Below are 20,448 nucleotides of genomic sequence, written 5' to 3'. Positions count from 1 at the left end.
TCCCTGACTAAGTCTGAAGTTCCCAAATTGAATCCCCCAAGAGTGAGCTTTGGGCTGATTTCATGTTTTCACTCAAAGCCTAACGTATATTATTGGCCAGCCTGCAGCTGTCTCCCTGGCAGGTGTCCGTCCAGGTGTGGGCCACTGGCCAACAGTTGGGGGACAGAATCATGGTGCAAAACCAGACTACAAGGGACACTGTATTGCAAGCATTCTAGGCGCAATACAGACGGCTCTCCAAGGCATCTCGTGTCTCTACTGCACCATTAATCGTGGAGAACAGAGTTTCTCAACTCTGTCACAATTTTCAGTTAAATACTCCAGGGGGCTGTCTTGTGTACCAGGATCCCTGGCTTCTCTCACTAGAGGCCATTAGTAGCTCCCCAACACCCCGATGTCTCCTGATATTTCCAAGGGTCCCCTGGGGTGCAGGGTGGGGCAAATTCACCCTCGGTTGGAAGGCTCTACTCCAGAATCTGAAGCCCAGCCCTCAGTTCTCACAGCACCAACATTCTCAAAACTAGAGCCCCGAGCTCCATTGCACATTGATGACGGACCCCAAGTGGAAGGGACTTAATTGCTTCTGAATCTGTCTCCTAAGGAAATGCAGAGCCTGATCATTTTGTTGGAGAGCGGGTCCTGAGATGACCTTCCTCTGTCCCGTCTTCAAAAGCAGCGCCAGCGGACAGAAACGGTCAGCAGCCGATGTCCAGGTAAGGCTTGGTCCCACGGAGCGCTGCCAATTGCCTGTGCGTCATTTTATTCAGGTCCATGCCAAATAACCTGAGGGCGCAGAGAGGGGAATGTTATTCCGGGCCCCTGGCTCAACATTCAAATGATACATCAAATCTATCATGAGTCTCACCCTGTTGGAATCAAGTCATTTTCTAGGCCTTCATTTCAAACCGAATCCTCATAGGAAACCGGCTTACTCTAAGCTACACACCATGTTAAGTCCCTCACCAGTGTTCACTCATTTAATTTGTGACCATTTATTCCCCTTATTTTTATACTCAGGGGTATCAAAGTGCTAAGAGGTTGAATCATTCACAAAAATATTCATGAAATTGGAAAGCAATGGAATTTGAGTCCAGGCAGAATCATTCCAGAATTTGAGCTACCAGGCCTCATAGGACAGATGAGGAAACGGCTCCTTGGTGAACTTCTTCCAGGTCACACAGCCACGAGAGGGTAAAAGTATTGCCCAAGGAGCAAAGTAGGGCCTCCTCTGTTTTCCACACTAAGTGTCTATCCAAACTTGGGGCGTGGGGGGTGCTCAATTATTGACCTTTGCTCCTAGCTCTGAGGAGGCCCAAATCACCAGAGCCTGGGACCTTCTCTCACCAGAGCACCTGGAGTTTGCAGCCAGGATGACTCAGTTGCTTGCATAACAGTCTGACGCCTGTGTTCCCCAGGGCGTTGTTGGTCAGATAAAGCTCCCTCAGGGTCTGGTTGACCCCCAGGGTGGCAGAAAGGTCCTCACAAGCTTTGGCTGTGAGGCCGCAGCTGTCCAGCCTGTTGAAGACAAAAAATAGTTAAAGCAACAGTAAGCCCTACTTTTGGAAAATTCTTATCTTCATAGAGAACCAGGGGGTAGGTTTTGGTTTTATTAATACATTTTTTAGATTTTATTTATTTTTACAGAGGGGAAGGGAAGGAGAGAGGAGAGAGTGAGAAACATCAGTGTGTGGTTGCCTCTCGCATGCCCCGCACTGGGGACCTGGCCTGCAACCCAGGCATGTGCCCTGACTAGGAATCCAACTGGTGATCCTTTGGTTTGCAGGCTGGCAGGCTCTCACTGAGCCACACCTGCCTGGGGCTGGTTTTTTAAATATTGATTAGAGAGAGAGAGGGAGAGAAACATCAATTTGTTGTTCCACTTACTGATACAATGGTTGTTTCTTGTTTGTGCCCTGACTGGGGGTTGAACCTGTAACTTTGGTGAATCAGGAAGATGCTCTAACCAGGTGAGCTACCTGGCCCAGCATAAATGCCTTTTTAATGCATGCCATCAGCATCATTTAACCTGGACTGATTTGGTTCTACTCTGTTCCCTTGTAAACTAGTTCCCTAAAAACTACATCCTGCCTGGGCAGGTAGCTAAATTTGGTACAGCATCATCCTGGTAAACCAAGATCGTGGGTTTGATCCCGGTCAGGGCACATACAAGAATCAACCAATACATGCCTAAGTAAGTGAATCAACAAATTGATCTCTCTCCAATCAATCAAGTTTTTTTTAAGTTTTATTTTTAAAAAATATTTTTTATTTATTTTTAGAGAGGTGAAAGGAGGGAAAAAGAGAGGGAGAGAAACATCAATGTATGGTTGCCTCTTGTTCACCCCCTACTGGGGACCCGGCCCAGAACCCAGGCATGTGCCCTGACTGGGAATCGAACTGGTGACTGTGGTTCTCACGCTGGCACTCAATCCACTGAGCCACACCAGCCATGGCAAGTAAGTGTTTTTTAAAGAAAAGAAAAAATGAGGACCAACAACCGTCCTGCCTCTCAGCCACTCACCACAGTTTCTGGAGTCTGCAGGTGGGGTGTCGCAGCCCCTCACAGAGTAGCCACATGCCTTGATCTCCCAGGTCGTTGAAACTCAGGTCCAGGTCCCGGAGGTGGCAGTTGTGCTGGAGCACAGCAGACAGACCCTCGCAGGCAGCAGAGCTGAGCCGGCAAATGCCTAACCTAGAAAGACAGAGTGCTCAGAGCAGGGCTGACGCTTCTGGGGACGGTGGCTGGACAAGGTTATGTGTGGGGTGCTGTGCTCAGTCCAGAAGGACTCCACGTTCCCCCTTGAGGGAGAAAAACCCAGGGTGAGGAAGAAAGGAACTGGCCAGAAGGAAGAGGGAAGGGAGAGAGAAATAAGAAAGGCGAGCCCTGGCTGGGTGGTCCAGGGGGTTGGAGCCTTGTCCCCTTGTGCATCGAAATATTGCAGGTTTGATTCCTGGTCAGGGCACATACCTAGGATGCAGGTTCAATCCCCGGTTGAGAGGCAACCAATTGATATTTCTCTCTCTTCCTCCCTCCCTTCCTGTCCTTCTTCTTCTCCCTCTCCTTCCTCTCTCTTTCTAAAATTCAATTTATAAAACAAAAGAATTTAACCCGTTTTAAAAAAAAGGGGAATCTTCCTAACTCCAAGGCATGTAATAAACTGTAGCAATTACAACAGCAAAAACTTGGAATAAAAACTGACAAAGGGAAAGAACAGAGGAACACACAACACAAGAAAATGGCTTATGATATAGCTGGTGTTCCCAACCAGCAAGGAAAATATGGATTCTTTATTAAATGGGGCTGCAAACATTGGAGAAAAAAAAAAGAAATTGTTCCCCATTTAACTATGCTTACAAAGAAGAAACTGGGTGTGTTTTGGACATAGCATTGGCAAAGGATTTCTTTTTTTTTTTTTTAACATTTTTATTTATTTATGTTTAGAGGGGAAGGGAAGGATAGAAGGAGAGAAACATCAATGTATGGTTGCCTCTTGTGTGTCCCCTGCTGGGAACTGGCCTGCAACCCCGGCATGTGCCCTGACTGGGAATCAAACTGCGATCCTCTAGGTTCGCAGGCCTGCACTCAATCCACTGAGCCACACCAGCCAGGGCAGGATTTCTTAAACATGTCCCCAAAAATATACATCATAGGACTGACTGTATATGGGTTTGATGTTTAGATCTGTGGTTTCTGAAATATTTTAAATATTAATCCTTCACTGACAGCATACTTTGGAAATATCTTCTCAGTAGGTCATCAATCTGGCAACTTGTCTGTGGTTTCTTTCATCAACCAAAAATGTTTGTGTTTTGAGCCCTGGTTGGTGCACCTCAGTGGATTGAATGTGGACTGTGAAGCAGAGGGTCACCGGTTCAATTCCCAGTCAGGGCACATGCCTGGGTTGTGGGCCAGGTTTCTTAGTAACGGGCATGTGAGAGGCAACCACACATCGGTGTATCTCTCCCTCCTCTTCTCCCTCCCTTCCTCTCCTCTCTCTAAAAATAAATAAAATCTTTTGAAAACTTAAAAAAAAAAGAATTATGAATATCGTATGTGCATCTGCAGTCTAAAAACAATGTTTAAAAGATGTAGTAGGCCCTGGCTGGTGTAGCTCAGTGGATTGAGCACCAGCCTGTGAGGCAAAGATCCGCTGGTTCGATTCCTAGTCAGGGCACATGCCTGGGTTGCAGGCCAGGTCCCCAGTGGGGACACATAAGAGGCAACCACACATTGCTGTTTCTCTCCCTCTCTTTCTCCTTCCCTTCCCCCCTCTCTAAAAAAATAAATAAAATATATATTTTTAAAAAGGTGTGGTAGAGGGAAGATGTGAAGAAATGGAGCACAGATTTATTCTGAATGTTTAAACATAAAACGCCACAGAAGCCACAATACAGCTCACTATCTCAGAAAAAAAAGTTTCCAGAGTGCATAACATCAGATAATTGAGGATGCTATTAGAGGAAAGAAAAAAAAAAAAAAACTCCCCTTTGGGACTACAAAAAAAAAACATAATTTTTTTTTTTAAATAAACAGGCTTGCTGCATTTTCTCTCTCTCCTTTATTTTTTTAAAAAATGGTTTCCAGGCCAGTGCTCAATCCACTGAGCTACACCAGCTAGGGCAACATACGTATATTTAAAGCACCTCTGAGCCAGGTCTTATAACAGCCATTAAAATATAGACCAGACACAGCCCCTGAGCTTTTGGAATACCACACTCCTATACACAGCGACATATTTGGTTAAAGCATCCTGAGACAAAGCATAAGGTCAAATCGCATCGTAACACTAGCAACCAAGACCCTATTAAGGGGCTAGGAAAAGTGTCCATGGGAAAGAAGCATCTATTTTGAGTCCCAACAGATAAAACAGATGTTATCAGAGTAACACTGGGGACAGCAGAGCAGAAAGGAATGCCAGGGAGAAAGAGCAGCTGGTGCAAAGGCCCTGTGGCAGAAAAATCTTTGAAAGGAGACAGAGTTGCAGCTGGAAGTTAGGAGAAGAGGGGAGGGAGCTTGGCCCCAGGGAGTCCAGGTAAAAGGGCAAGGAGTGTGAACTCAGACTCCTGTGACGGTGAGCAAAAAGGGACTCACCGGAGGGTCTGGAGTTTGCACCGGGGATGTCTGAGGCCCTCACACAGCAGCAGCACCCCAGGGTCCCCCAGGTCGTTCAGGCTCAGGTCCAGCTCCAGCAGGCTCTGGTTCACGCTGAGGGTGGAGGCCAGGTCACCACAGGCTGCAGCAGTGAGGTGACAAATCTTTAACCTATTCAACATATATTTTACAAAGTGGGCAGAGGCCTGGGAATACACATTTCTCCAAAAGAAGATACACAAGCCCTGGCTGGTGTAGCTCAGGGGATTGAGCACAGGCCTGAGAACCAGACAGTCTCGGTTTGATTCCCAGGCAGGGCACATGCCTGGGTTTGCAGGTCGGTTCCCTGCAGGCCAGTTCCCAGCAGGGGACACACGAAAGGCAACCGCACATTGATGTGTCTCTCCCTCTCTCCTTCCCTTCCCCTCTAAAGATAAATAAATAAGTACAGACACTGTGGGAAACAATATAGCAGTTCCTCTAAAAACTAAAAATAACCACGGGATTTATCAATTCCACTTCTGGTGACCCACCCAAAAGAACTGAAAGCAGGGGCTTGAAGACATATTTGCACACCCATGTTCGGATCAGCGCTATTCAAAATAGCCCAAAGGTGGAAGCAACCCAAGTGTCCATGGACGGGTGAATGAACCGATACACAAAGTATTATATATACATGCAATGAATATATAACCTAATATGTACCATCCTAACCATTTTAATGTGTTCCATGCGGTGGTGTTAAGGACACTCACATTGGTGTGTAAGAATCAGCACCGTCCATCTCCAGAACTTTTCATTATCCCTAACAGGGACTCTGTCCCCATGAAACTATCATTCCCCATCCATCCCCTCCTGCCTGGCTCCCTGGCAACCTCTGTTATTCCTTTCCCTATGGATTTGAATATTCTAAGTACTCCATATAAGTGGAATCATGTCATCTTTTTTTTTTCGATTATTGATTTTTAGAGAGAGAGGAAGAGAGAGTAGGAGAGGGAAACATTGATTTGTTGTTCCGCTTATTGACGCATTCACTGGATGGATGATTCTTATATGTGTCCTGACCAGGGATCGAACCCGCAACCTTGGCATATTGGGGTGATGGTCTGATCAACTGAGCTACCCAGCCAAGGTGTATAATCGTTGTTTGTTTTTTTAACTGACATTTCATTTAGCATAATGTCTTCCAGGTTCATCCATGCTGTAGTAGGTATCAATTTCATTCCTTTTTTTCAGGCTGAATAATATTCTATTGTATGCATATGCCACATTTTTGTTTATCCATTTGCCCCTGATGGACAACTTTCTTTCTACCTTTTGGCTACTGTAAATAATGCTACTAGGAACATGGATGGACAGAGACGGCCCCAGGAGCCCTGGCCGGGTAGCTCAGTTGGTTAGAGCATTGTCCAGATATGCCAGGGTTACAGGTTTGATCCCCAGTCAGGGCATGTGCAAAAATCAACCAGTGAATGCATACACAAGTGGAACAACAAAGGGATGTCTCTCTCTCTCTCTCTCTCCCATATCGACAAAGTAAAAAAATAAAATACAAAATTTATTAAAAAGATGGCCCCACAGAGGACTCACCACAGTATCCGCAGCCTGCAGACCGGGTGCCTCAAGCCTTCACACAGCAAACTCAGACCCGCATCCTCCAGTACATTTCCGGTCAGATCCAGCTCCACCAGGTGTCGGCTGGTGTTCAGCACAGAGGCCATCTCCCGGCATGCCCCAGCCTCCAGCTGACACTTCCTCAACCTCAAGAGGAAAGAGACGTTGGCCAGGGCACCATCTTGCTTTCCTGCCTCCTCATGGCTCATCATCTCTCAGCCCTTAGTTACCCAAGACGAGCCCACCCATGTCACTAACGCTACAGAGATGAAGATGCCATTATGTTCATCCAGGAGGGTCCTATCTTGTCAGACAGGTAAGCAATGACAAGGCAGTGCAGCACGACAGTTCAGGATGGGGTCTCTAGAGCCCTGTGACCTGTGTCTGCTCCCATAACCACCACCCACTAACCCTGTGACCTCAAGCGAGTTCTCCTCAAGTCTCGGATTTGGGTTTCCTGTGATGCTGAGGCTCAGGTTCATTGACTCGAGAACAAGAGTAAGAATAGGTAGCTCCCGTTACAGCATCATCCTGATACGTGAAGGCTGTGGGTTTGTTCCCATCAGGGCACGTATAAGCATCAACCACTGAATGCATAAATAAGTGGAACAGCAAATCGATGTTTTTTCTCTCTCTCTCTCTTGCTCCAATTCTATTTCTAAAATCAATTTAAAAAATGGTGCTGACCACATAGGGCTGTTGCGAGGATTCCTGAAGGTGGAGGAAGTGGGGCCGGGCATGGCTCACAGACAGCGCTCAGTGAACGTGACCTAATGTTTATCAAGAGCATCATGGCCGAGGAGCCACCTAACTCAGCAAACAGGGGGTGCAGTCAGGCTAGGCTTTCTGGAGACTTTGACCTGGTTGTCCAGGGCTAAGCAGGAGTTCAATAGAGGGACAGAATGGCAGGGGCTGTCAGATAATAAAAAATATACGCAATGATCTCTGCCCACCCCAGTTCCTGACACAGAGCTCCTAAATCTCTTGTTATTTCCTAAGTGATAAGATACTAGGAACATCTTTTGTTCTAATATGTGGTCTTTGACCCTGGTGCTGGACCACCTTTCCTAAATCCCTTGGAATCTCCCAGGTGATAACAGTGTCTTTTGTTCTAATGAGGTGACTCGGTGGGTGGGCTCCTGGATAGAGGGCTGGTCTCCCCAAAGACGAAGCTGTGATTAGAAGCTTGGAATTCCATCCCCATCCTTCAGAGAGGGGAGGCAGATTGAGAATGGAGTTACTACTACTCAGTCGTGTCTATGTGATGAAGACTTCGTAAAATCCTACTAGAATGGGGCTCAGAGAACTCCTAGGCTGGTGAACACACCCACACAGGAGGGTAATGCCCCCCAACACCATGAGGACCAAAACTCCTGCACTTGGGGTCCTCCCAAACCTGGCACTATGTATCTGCTTGTCTGTATACTTTATTGTTTTTTTTTTAGATTTTATTTATTTATAGAGAGAGGGGAAGGAAGAAAGAAAGGGAGAGAAACATCAAAGTGTGGTTGCCTCTCATGCGCCCCCAGCTGGAGACCTGGCCTGCTGTGACCCAGGCTCGTGTCAGGATTGGTAATCGAACTAGCGACCCTTTGATCTGCAGGCCAGCACTCAATCCACTGAGCCACTCCAGCCAGGGCTTGTCTGTATCCTTTAGACACATCCTTTAATAAAGTGACAGATGTGTTTCTCTGAGGTCTGTGAGCTGCTCTAGCAAATTAATCAAACCCAAGGAGGGGGTCATGGCAACCTCCAATTTATAGTCACTTGGTCAGAAGCACAGGTGACAATGTGAGCTTTTCATTGACACTTGAAGTGAGGGGAGTCTTATGGCCCTGGACTCTTAATTTGTAGGATCTGACCTCGGGAGGAAAGAAAGACTGTCCATTCTAGACAGTGTCAGAACTGATTTAAATTGTAGGGCAACCAGCTGGCATCCCAGAGAATTGCTTGGTAGTGGCGGGGATGGAAGGGGGTGCGGGAAATCTCCACATATTTGGTGGCTGGAAGTGTTCAAAGCAAAGTGTTCTGTGTCAGTAGCAAAGAACATATACAGGTGGGAAGCTGGGTGGCTTTTCTAGCTGGGTGGCATTGCAGGAAAGGGGAACTCATGCAGGGGTGTCCAACCTGTGACTCAGGGTGGCTGTGAATGTGACCCGATGCAAAACCTTAAATTTATGTAAAACATTATGAGATTTTACATAAATTTCTCATATGTGGCCCAAGACAACTCCTCTTCTTCCAGTGTGGCCCAGAGACGCCAAAAGGTGGGACACCCCTGGAAGGGTCTTGGTGCAGGGAGATCTGGGGTTTTGACGACCCAGGATGGGTGTGGGTTCTGGGTGGGCAAGTGGCCCTGGGGACGGACTCCTCACCATGAGGAAATAGTGGGAGATAGAGGGAACCAGAAAGAGGTCCTCCGAAGTGCAGAGAGTCCAGGGCATGGGTCTAAGTTCATGGGTCAAAAGAGCAGCCCTGATTTCGAGGCAGAGACTTGGTGATCGTCAGTATTGGGGGAGATCTTTCAAGCCTGGGAGACCTTGCTGATTAAGAGCTTGTTCCAAGGATGGGAACTCACTGGATCATCTGCAGTCTGCATTTGGGGTGGCGGAGCCCCTCACAGAGCAGCTTCACTCCCGGCAGCCCGAGGTGGTTGTTGCTGACGTCCACCCTTATCAAATTCTTATTGGCGATCAGAGCTGCTGTGAGATCCTGGCAGGCCGAGCTGGAAACCCGGCAACTCTTCAGCCTGGGAGGGAAAGGAGAAAAGAGCCGGGTCATCCTCTCTGTGGTCCTTCTTGCACTCTGTCCCTTATTCTTTCTCTCCCTCCTTCCTTTAGGTCTATTTTTCCCTTTTTCTGGAACCAAAGACAGATTAGTGGATGTCAGGGGGGTGGGAGTAGGGTGGGGAGGGAGATTGGAACTAGGGGGTAGGGTGTTACTTTCTTGGTCTGATGAAAATGTTCTGCAATTAGATTATGGTGATGTTTTTCCCAATTTGGGGCAATATACTAAAAAAAAAAGCAATATCAGTGAGTTGCCTGGTATGGGAATTATAGCTCAATAAAAAAAATACCCTGGCTGGTGTAGCTCAGTGGATGGAGCGCGAGCCTGTGAACCACAGGATTGTGGTTCGATTCCCAGCCAGGGCACATGCCCGGGTTGCAGGCCAGCCACCACAGGGGACTCATGAGAGGCAACCGTACATTGATATTTCTCTCCTACCTTCCTTCCCTTCCCCTCTAAAGATAAATAAATAAAATCTTAAAAAAATAAAAAATAAAAGCAACAAAAATAATATAACATGCTTTTGGTGCTTTGCAGCCAAGGAAATACTTTCACAGAGGTTTCTCTGAAGAGAGGAATCCGTGCTGGCTGCTGTAGCTCAGTGGATTGAGTGTGGACCTGCGAACCAAAGGATCATGGTTCGATTCCTAGTCAGGGCATATGCCTGGGTTGCAGACTAGTTCCCAGTGGGGGACGCATGAAAGGCAACCATGCATTGATGTTTCTATCCCTCTCTCCTTTCCTTCCCCTCTAAAGATAAATAAATAAAATCTTTAAAAATATATTTTTTTTAAAAAAAATTTATTTTTAGAGAGAGGGGAAGGGAAGGAGAAAGAGAGGAAGAGAAACATCAATGTGTGGTTGCCTCTCATGTGTCCCCCACTGGGGACCTGGCCTGCAACCCAGGCATGTGCCCTGACTGGGAATCGAGCCAGCGACCCTTTGCTTCACAGGCCCGTCCTCAATCCACTGAGCTACACCAGCCAGGGCTTATTTTTTACTTTTTAAATTTTGCAACCTGGGTTGCAGCCAGGTCCCAGGTGGTGGGCATGTGACAGGTAACCAATGAATGTTTCTCTTGCACATTCATGTTACTCTCCCTCTCTTTCTCCCTCCTTTCCCTTCTCTCTAGAGAAGAAAAAAGATGAAGAAGAATTGTGAAAAATACATTTCTGTTGTTTAAGTCACCCAGACACCCAGACTGTGGCACTTTGTTATGGCAGCCAGAGCTAAGTAACACACCATTAAGTATTCTTTCCTGAATTTTTACTGATTGATTGATTTTTTTAGAGAGAAACATTGATTTGTTGTCCCACTTATTCATGCATTCATTGGTTGATTTTTGTATGTGCCCTGACCAGGGATTGAACCCCAAAATTCTGGCATAGTGGGGATGATGTTCTAACCAATTGAGCTACCAGACCAAGGCATCCTGTGTTCTTTCTGGCTGAGCCCCATGAAAAGGTGTGGTGGGACCATCTGACGCCCCCAAACCAACCTAGACTCACCTCAGGTTCTGAAGCTTGCAGTTGGGGTATCTGAGGCCTTGACACAGCAGCTTCACGCCTCGGCTCCCCAGGGCATTCTGGTACAAAGCCAGCTCTACCATATTTGGGTTGGTGCTCAGAGCAGTGGCCAGCTGTTCACTGTAGCCATCTGGCAAAATGTTCCTCTCGGGTCTGCGTGAAGGAACTGTAGGTCAAGTCCAGTTTTCCCAGTGGCTTCACAATGTTTGGCACTCGGTTGACACTTCACAATTTATAAAGCATTCTCCCTTCATTCTGATTTATCTTGGGCATGACCCTGTATTTCTTGCCCAAGTTCACATAGCTGGTAAGTAGTAGACACCAGACTTAAATTTGTGGACTAGGGATGGGGAGATGGATTTCGTTTTAAAGATAATTTTTTTATATGGAGGAAACCTCAGTTAATAACATTCTATAAGGTTCAAGTGTAGAACATTATAATTTGATATTTGCATGCTCTATTGCATCACCACCAAAAAAATCTAGTTTCCATCCATCACCACACACTTGACACGATTCACTCATTACACCTTCCTTCCCACCCCCTTCCCCTCTTGTGGCCGCCATACTGTTGTCTATATCTATGAGTTTGTTTTTGTTTTGTTTGTCATTTGTTGCCTTTTTCTCTTATATTCCACATGAGTGAAATCATATTTTTTTGTCCTTTATACCTATCTAACTTATTTCCTTAGCATAATACCCTTAAGCTCCAACCATAATGTCACAAATGGCAATACATCATCATTTTTTATGGCCAAGGAGTATTCCATTATATATATATATATATATATATATATATATATATATACACACACACACACACACATATATACACACACACACACACACACACCCCACCTCTTCTTTTAAAAATTTTTTTGTTTATTGATTTTTAGAGAGAGAGAGAGAGGAAAGAAAAGAGAGAGAGAGAGAGAGAGACATACTGATTTGTTGTTCCACTTATTTATGCATTCATTGGTTGATTCTTGTATGTGCCCTGACCAGGGATCGAATCTACAACTTTGGTATATTGTGATAATGCTCTAACCACTGAGCTACCTGCCCAGGGCTACACCACCTCTTCTTTATCCATTCATTTATTGATGGACAAGTACCTGGATAATATTTCTTTAAAAAAAAAGATTTTATTTCTTCATTTTTAGAGAGAAGGGGAGGGGGAGAGAGGGAGAGGAATGTCAGTTGGCTGCCTCTTGTATACACCCCAACTGGGACCAAATCTGCAACCCAGGCATGTGTCCTGGCTGGCAATAGAACTGGTGACCTCCCGCTTCACAGGACAATGCCCAACCAACTGAGCTACACCAGTGAGGGATAGATAATATTTATTGATTGAATATATTCTACCGGACATGTGCTGCAGCCTAGTACTAATGGATATTGTTGACGAGGAGGAAACCAACCTGGACACTATTGACCTTGGGTGGCCCGTCCTTTGTTGTGGGGCTGTCCTGTGTGTAGGAGGATGTTTTTGGAACATCCCTGCTCTCCACCCACGAGATGCAAGCGGCACCCTTCCCACTTCCCCAAATCATGACAACCAAGTATTTTTCCAAATACTGCCAAATAGGTCCTTGGCCCTGACCAAGTAGCTGAGTTGTAGCATTGTCTTGATACACCCATGCTCAGTTGTGCGTGGGTTCGATCCTCAGTCCACACACATACAAGGAGCAACCAATAAATGCATAAATCAATGCAATAACAAATTGATGCTTCTCTCTCCATTCCCCTCCCCCCAAAGAGTATTTTCTTGGATAGGGGCAAAATCACCCCCAGCTGAGGACATGAACTTGGTTAGCTTGAGTGGAATCAGCAACCCCCAGCAAGTACTTACAATTGTGCCACTAGCGTCTGGGGCCCTGAAGTCCTTCTCTCCTCCTCCTCCTCCTCCTCCTCCTCGTTGGTGCTGTAGGCGGCCCCATGGAGGTGCAGCACCAGGGTGTTCCTGCAGTTCTTCGCACAGAAGGACGAGACCATGTGCTCCATCTTGGTGGCCATGTTGCTGACCACCACCACTTGGAAGTGGCTCAGGGCCTGTTGGATGAACTCCTCCTCTTGGATCTCATACAGACAGCTGAGGAACTCCAAGGAGCCCCGCTGCAGGGTACAGTCCTCGCTCAGAGCTTTGCTTTGGATCCACTCCATCAGCTCCACCTTGATGCGAGGCGACACCTTCCAGCAAAGACTCTTCTCCAGGTAGCTCCTCGTCTCCTCATTCAGGAGTCCAAACAGGAAACGCACGGTGAGCGCCAAGAAGCTCCTCTCCGAAAACCCATACTCTGCCAACAGCCTGGTCAGGTTCTGATCTGGGCTGGACCCGCTGTCCCCGTCATCCAGGACGTAGTACATGGCCGCGAAGAACTCCTGGAAGCTCAGGTGGATGAAGCTGTAGAACTTCTCACAGTTGATGTCCTTCTGAAAGATGTTCATGTTGAGGAAGGAGGAGACGTCTGCCCCATCCAGGCCGTGCTTCCGCAGGTCCTCCTCCTCAAATAGGATCTTCTGGTTCCAGAGGCCATCGGCAGCCAAAGAGCACAGCCCTCTCTGGTTGGGCGGAACTTGGAGGGTAGGGGACCCTGGCTTGGGTTGCATCAGACTCAGGAGGTACAGCATGTACACGGCTGTGGTGGTCCTGGACGTCTGTCTTAGAAGCCCCCCACCCTCCAGCTGCTGCTTGAGGCACGTGCAGACCACCCAGCACACCAAGGGGACGAAGCACAGAGTGAAGAGTGGCTCATTGTCCCTCACGAAGTTGAAGGCTTGGCCGGCCTGCTCCGTGTTGTGGAAGTACTTGTAGAAATACTCCTTTCTTTCCGCCTCGGAGAAGCCCAGGATCTCCACATGCCTGGGATGCTCCAGCCAGCGGTGGAGCTTCTCCAGAGCTGTAGGCCTGGTGGTGATCAGCAAAGACAACTCCGGTAGCAGCTTCTTCCGAATGAGGCTGCTCAGGAGAACCTCCGTGGGCCGTTTCTCCTCCCAGCAGAGGCACCAGGGGCCCTGAGGGTCATGGAACGAGGGTTTTAGCTCGTCAAAGCCGTCGATGATGAAAAGGAGACGCTCGGGAACTCGGAGCAGCTCCCGGAGGGGCGCGCTGGGCTCGGGCCAGCAACTGGACACGAGGTCTTGCACGCTCCGCTCAGGGGCGCTCTGGTTCATCTCCCTGCAGTTGATGTAGAAGAGGTAATCAAACCTGTCTTGGAACAGCCTCCCATCGGCCCAGTCCAGCATCACCTTGTGGGCCAGCATGGACTTGCCCATCCCCGCTGCTCCCTGCAGGACCACGGTGTGCGGAGGCTCAGGGCGCTCCTCGTCTGGCTCAAAGAGGGTCTCCATCTGGATGAAGCTGGCCTGGTGTCCTACGGTTCTTGCGTGCCTCCGGCCTGTGTCCAGAAGCTTCTGCTGGGTCCACATGGGATTGGAGTGCTCCTGTACCAGGAGGAGCCGTGTGTACCGGTGGCTGAGGTTGACGCATTCTCCTAGACGCGCATTGCGGTCTTCCATCAGCCGGAACTTTCTGCGCACGTAGTCCCTGTAGGTTTGCCCAGGATCTAACGGAGAGGAAAGAAGGGTTTGTGGAAGCCTCATCAGCAACCTTTTGGGAATTCACGGGTTAAAGCACAGCAGATTCTGTAAGGGCCTCCTTGCTCTGCAATATCTTTGAAACAGCTTTCTAATTTTTCTGTAATTGATTTTTAGAAAGAGAGAAAAAAAGAGGGAAACATTGATTTGTGGTTCCACTTATTTATGCATTCATTGGTTGATTCTTGCATGTGTCCTGACTGGGGGATCCAGCCAAAATCTCAGCCTAGTATGGATGCTCTAACCAGCTGAGCTACCTGGCTACGGTGGACCAGTTTTCTACATGGAGCCCGAGAGCCTTGGTACTGCTCTTCCAGTGGGAAGCAAAGGCCTTAACATGGAAAGTGTTTATTCAGGGCGCTTCATTCCCGCTACTCAGGCAGTGGTCCAGACACCACCCCTAGCCCTCTCTGCAATGAGCCCTGGAAGAATGCTGACCTGGTGGAAGGAACACTGAGCCCCATGTGGCCTCACCAGGAGCTGTTTGAAAATGCGCAATCTTGAGCCCCACCTACTGAATTAGAGACTGTATTTCCAACAAGATCGCTGCGTGATTTGCATGCTCCTTCAAGTTGAGGAAAGCAGTGATCCCGTTTTCCTGTGCCTCCTTGGCAACAAGGCGGATGACTATCTACAATGGAGAATTTAGCCCCTCTAGAAATGCTTTGCTCACTTCTTTTTGGGAAAGCCTGCTTGGTATAGATGTCAATGAGTAACCTAGGCCAGTGATTCTCCAGGGGATGATTGCGGACCCTCTAAGGGACATTTGGCAAGATCTGGAGATAATTTTGGTCGTCACAACTGGGGGTTGCTACTGCCATCTAGTGGATAAAAGCTCGGGATGCTTCAACAACCAGTAACGCCCAGGGCAGCTCTACCCCCACAACAAAGGACCCTGCCCAAAGTGTCAATAGGGCCAACCCTGAGCAGGAAAAGAATATAATTCCTTTGTGTTCAGATGTCCCCAGGGGCCCATTATATCTACCCAGGGGAAGGTAAAAAAAGAGATCTGAATTTGACTCCTGAAATATTTCAAACCCCATGCATCTGCTGTTTTAACTGTGGTCAACTATACATAACATACAACTTACCATTTCAATAAATTTCTAGGTGTTCAATTCAGTGGCATGGAGTTCATTCACTGTCTTGTGCACCATTAGCACTGTCCTTTTCCAGAACTCTTCCATGTTGTAACAGAAACTTGGTACCCATTAAAAGCTAATTATTTCTCCCCCACCCCCCAAGCCCTTGCCAGCAGCCATTCTACTTTCTTTTTTTTTTTTTAAAAAAGATTTTATTTATTTATTTTTCGAGGGGAAGGGAGGGAGAAAAAGAGGGAGAGAAACATCAGTGTGTAGTTGCCTCTTGCATGCTCCCTACTGGGGACCTGGCCCAAAACCCAGGCCCCTGACTGGGAATTGAACCAGCAACCTGTGGGTTTGCAGGCCAATGCTTAATCCACTGAGCCATATCAGCCAGGGCAAGAATTCTTTTGTATGAGCTGGTTTGGCCATCATCTTGCAATCATGAGATGATACGTTATGGAACAAAAGGCCGACATAACAGGTTGGTAGAATTGAAATATAGAAAGAAGTTGGGGCTTTGATGGTCTCATAAATCCATCATATGAATTAATTACAGACACCCACTCTAAAACTTCTTGTTATGTGCAAACATAAAAAAAAAATGCCTGTTTTTGTTTCTCTTATTCTCAGTTGAATAGTTTGATGTTCCTCAATGCGTTCTAATAGGTATGAGACTCACAGCTCACCTTTTCTTGGAGTTGCGGGAAAGACTTCCAGAGAACATGCTGACTGGCTGTCAAGTGATGACGGACCACCAGGTGGAGTATCTGGAAGAGAAATTGGGGAGATCAGCTGGCACATATCTGGCTAGATCTCAATTAACATTAGAGCAGAGCTAATATTACTTGAAATTATCTGCATGATAACTCCTTGCCCAATCACCCCCTGAACATTCAGCCATCACCTCTTATTTACTGTTGTTGAAAACATTTGTTCTTCATAATCCACTTTCCTTCCTGGGTACCCGTCATGGTGATTGGCACCTTCCTCATTCCATTCATCTTCTCAGACAGGAAGTTCAAAGTCAGCTTAAATTCCTCCCTCCCCTTCAGCTCTTAGTCATATCTCATTCATCATCCATCCATCCGTCCATCCACCCACTCACCCACCCACCCACCCATCTACTCATCATTCCATCCATTGATCCATCTATCCATTCATCCATCTGTCCTTCCTTCCACCTTTCCATTTATCCATCCATCCATCCATCCATCCATCCATCCACTCATCCATCTACCAGTCCATCAATTCATGCATTCATTCATTCACCCATTTATCCATCGATTAATCCATGCATTCATCCACTCATCCATACATTGATCCATCGATCCATCCTTCCACCTTTCCACCCATCTATCCATTCATCCAACAAATATACACATATCAAGCACCAGGTATTTTTCTAGGCATTGGATAGATAACAAAACACAAGGTCTCTGCTCCACAGACCTTACATTTTCATGGCGCGGAGAGTTCAGTGCATAGAAAATAAACACCAATATAACTTCAGATAATTTTATCACAATTTAAAAAAAGTAATTCTTGATATTCCAGCTAAGAAAAGACCTCAGAGATGTTCTACCTCGGTGTTTTCTGAAGCATGCCTGAGAACCACCTACTTCCACATGCAGACTCCTGGTACCCAGACCTGCTGCCTCAGAATCCCTGGTGTGGTCTTTGACTCCACATTTACAACAAGGTGGCCAGATGCCTCAAAAGTATATTAAAACACATGAGAACCGCTGATCTAGTCTAATCCCCCTTGTCTTATAAGTGAGGGAACAGAAGCCAAGACAGGTACTTGATTCTCCAACATCCCACTGTTATGCAGAAATGAAGCGACCAGACACGGAGGGATTCTGGAGTACGAGGTTTATTCCTTTACGTGCACGGGCCCAGAGGAGTCAGTCTCCAAATTCTGAGCCCCGAACAAAGGATTCTTGGGGAATATATAGATTAGGGGTCTTCCTGTGTACGGGACAAACGTGGGATACAGAAGCAGAATGTGATCATCGTTCTATCAGTGGGGGTGCTAGTTTCAGTCCTACTGACCATCCCGCTCTCCAGACAGCCCCATCGCTCTCCTATTGGGCCTGGGGCCTGGGCAAATAAAGGTTAAACAGAGGTTTTTCAAAGTTTCCCATATCACCACAGCTAGAACAGAGCAGAGCTGACATCTGATCCCCCTTGGACCGCGGGCCCACTTCCTGGTGAATGAAAAGGACTGGAAACTATTTAGTTTCCAGTGTTAGTGGTGGGGAGAGATTTGGGAAAGATGGGGGAGAAGGGAGGGACTTGATACTTGTATATAATTTGAGTTTCTTAAAATAAGTATGTAAAACATCTATAAGTAAATACAGGTCTGTAGAATCAGCCCTGACCAGGTAGCTCAGTTGGTTAGAGTGCTGTCTGGATGCACCAAGGTTATGTGTTTGATTCCCAGTTAGAGCACATACAAGAATCAACCCATGGATGCTTGGATGTGGGAACAACAAAATTGTTGGTTCTTTCTCTCGCTCCTTTCTTCTCTTTCTCTAAAATCAATAAATTTTAAAAAATTAAAAATACAGTTCAACAGCCCTGGCTGGTGTAGCTCTGTGGTTGAGCATGGGCCTGCGAACCAAAGGGTTGCTGGCTCAATTCCCAGTCAGGGCACATGCCTAGGTCGCAGGCCAGGTCCCCAGTAGGGGATGCGCAAGAGGCAACCACACATTGATGTTTTTTTTTTCCTCTCTTTCTCCTTCCTTTCCCTTCTCTCTAAAAATAAATAAATAAAATCTTTAAAAAATACAGTTCAACAGAAACAATATGAATAACTTTATGCTGATTATTTTCTTAACTTATTGCTGATAGCACTTTGATTCCATTTATGTCCCTAAGCAAAAATGTGGCCCAATCTCTTATTCCCCAAGTCCAATGCATCTCAATGTTCTCCAAGAATAAGGGCAAGGATTCACGTAAGACCATAAATGATAAGGCCTTCACAGGTTATCTTTTAAGTATATGATTATATTTAATACAAAATAATATTAATGGAAACTGTAGTTGAAAAATAAAAATTAAATAAAGGTTCTCCTTTCCCATTCCGTATTTCCAGCTTAAGAAATCCTGCTGGCCTACCAGCCTGCGAACCAAAGGGTCACAGGTTTGATTCCCAGTCAGGGCACATGCCTGGGTTGCGGGCACTTTTGAAGCAACCGCACATTGATGTCTCTCTTTCTTCCTTCCTTCCCCTCTAAAAATCAATCAATCAATCAATCTTTTTTAAAAAGGGAGCATCATAATATCTAACAATGAATATGTTGATATATTATTACACACAGTAGTTACCATATTATAGTATGGAGGAAACCAATGTGTTATTACATTGTGATTATCTTTTTTTTAATTTTATTTATTTATTTATCTTTAGAGGGGAAGGGAAGGAGAGAGGGAGAGAAACATCAATGTATGGTTGCCTTTCATGCATCCCCTGCTGGGAAGTGGCCTGCAGGGAACCGGTCTGCAACCCCTGTATGTGCCCTGACTGGGAATCGAACCGCGATTGTCTGGTTCGCAAGCAAGCCCGCGCTCAGTCCACTGAGCTACACCAGCCAGGGCTCCACTGTGATTATCTTATAGGACAGAAAATATAATGAAAGAAACAGGAGCGCTAAGGAAGTGCACAGGTGAGGTTCCCGAGCTGTCCCCAGAAGGAGGGAGGAGAGGTGAGAAGAAAGCAGAGAAGGCAGTGCCTCCAAGGTGCTGATGGATGGGTAAGAATTTTCCAGACAAATAAGAGACAGGGAGGGTGGTCCCGCCAGAACGCGGCATGAACAAAGGCCAAGCCAGGGAATCGGTCAGAGCCCACATCTTGTGAGCTCAGTGATGATCAGGAAGGAGAAGGAACCAGTCAGTGGGTTGCAGCCTCGCGGGTCCCATTCCCCACCTCCTTACCCCTCACCGGGTCCTCTCTCCGTCCTCTCTCGCACAGGTCCTTCCTGTTGATCCGATCAAAGAGGCTGAGAGCCAGCAGCCAGGCCTCCCCTATCCCACAGTGGGTCACCAGCAGCCAGGCCATCTCCAGAGGACCCGCGGTCTCCATTCGCCCCCAGGGAATCCTACCCTCCCCCGCTTCTGTCCCCGTCCCCAGGTAAAACTTGAACTTCTTCAGCTCCACAGCCTCCAGTTCTTCCAAGTAGGCAGACAGGCGACAGAGGCCATCCCTGACCGTGGTCTGGGGCATGAGGGCAACGTGACCCCCTAAGGAGAGCGCCGCTGCAGCCTAGGATGTTTCTACACCCAGGACAGGCCACTCCGAGGGACCCACCCGCCCCTCACGCGCAGGGCAGGAATGAGACAGAGAAGTCCTGCTGTTGAAATACCACTTCCTCCGCGTGGAGTCCCCTCCTGTCCTGCCCCACTGGGTGTTCGTGGAGAAAAAGAGGAAGTGGGGGAGGGATGAGGAAATCGCTGGAGTCATTCCACGCATGAGAAAGACCTCCACTTGGGCTCCCTTGGCTGGCTGCCCCGGCCTGTCATTCTCTTGCCTTTGTCCTGGCTGCTGTTTTCCCTGTCTCACTAGCGTTTGTGGTCGACTGGACCGTCGTCAGGTGTCGTCGTCACCTTGTGGGAGGGTTAGACATCTTCCCATCGGCGTCAGACTTGGGGACCGCTAACTCGCGTTGGCCAATGGCATGTGGCAAACGTGACTGAAATGCGGGCCAGTGTCAGCTGATTTCCCTTCCGGGTACTTTCTCTTACAGGG

General features: G+C 47.2%; 1 protein-coding gene across 2 annotated transcripts; it reads right to left on the bottom strand.

The window, feature by feature from the left end:
• Positions 1–666: 666 nt before the first annotated feature.
• NLRP12 (NLR family pyrin domain containing 12) lies at positions 667–19,926 on the bottom strand. Of its 2 annotated transcripts, XM_037158417.2 has the most exons (10): positions 19,638–19,926; positions 16,388–16,468; positions 12,872–14,585; positions 11,002–11,172; positions 9,285–9,455; positions 6,683–6,853; positions 5,093–5,263; positions 2,522–2,692; positions 1,345–1,515; positions 667–783 (listed from the first exon to the last, which is right to left on the bottom strand). In XM_037158417.2, the coding sequence occupies exons 1-10, from the start codon at positions 19,924–19,926 to the stop codon at positions 696–698; spliced, it is 3,198 nt and encodes a 1,065-aa protein (XP_037014312.2). In that variant the 3' UTR covers positions 667–695. The 2 variants fall into 2 exon arrangements, with proteins under 2 accessions (XP_037014312.2, XP_037014313.2); XM_037158418.2 differs by lacking the exon at positions 2,522–2,692.
• Between the last annotated feature and the right edge of the window lie 522 nt (positions 19,927–20,448).

The sequence above is a fragment of the Artibeus jamaicensis genome, unplaced genomic scaffold (genome assembly GCF_021234435.1).
Source record: "Artibeus jamaicensis isolate MK-2021 breed Jamaican fruit bat unplaced genomic scaffold, CSHL_Jam_final contig_2566, whole genome shotgun sequence".
Lineage (NCBI taxonomy): Eukaryota > Metazoa > Chordata > Mammalia > Chiroptera > Phyllostomidae > Artibeus > Artibeus jamaicensis.
This window is presented reverse-complemented; position numbering and strand designations above follow the sequence as displayed.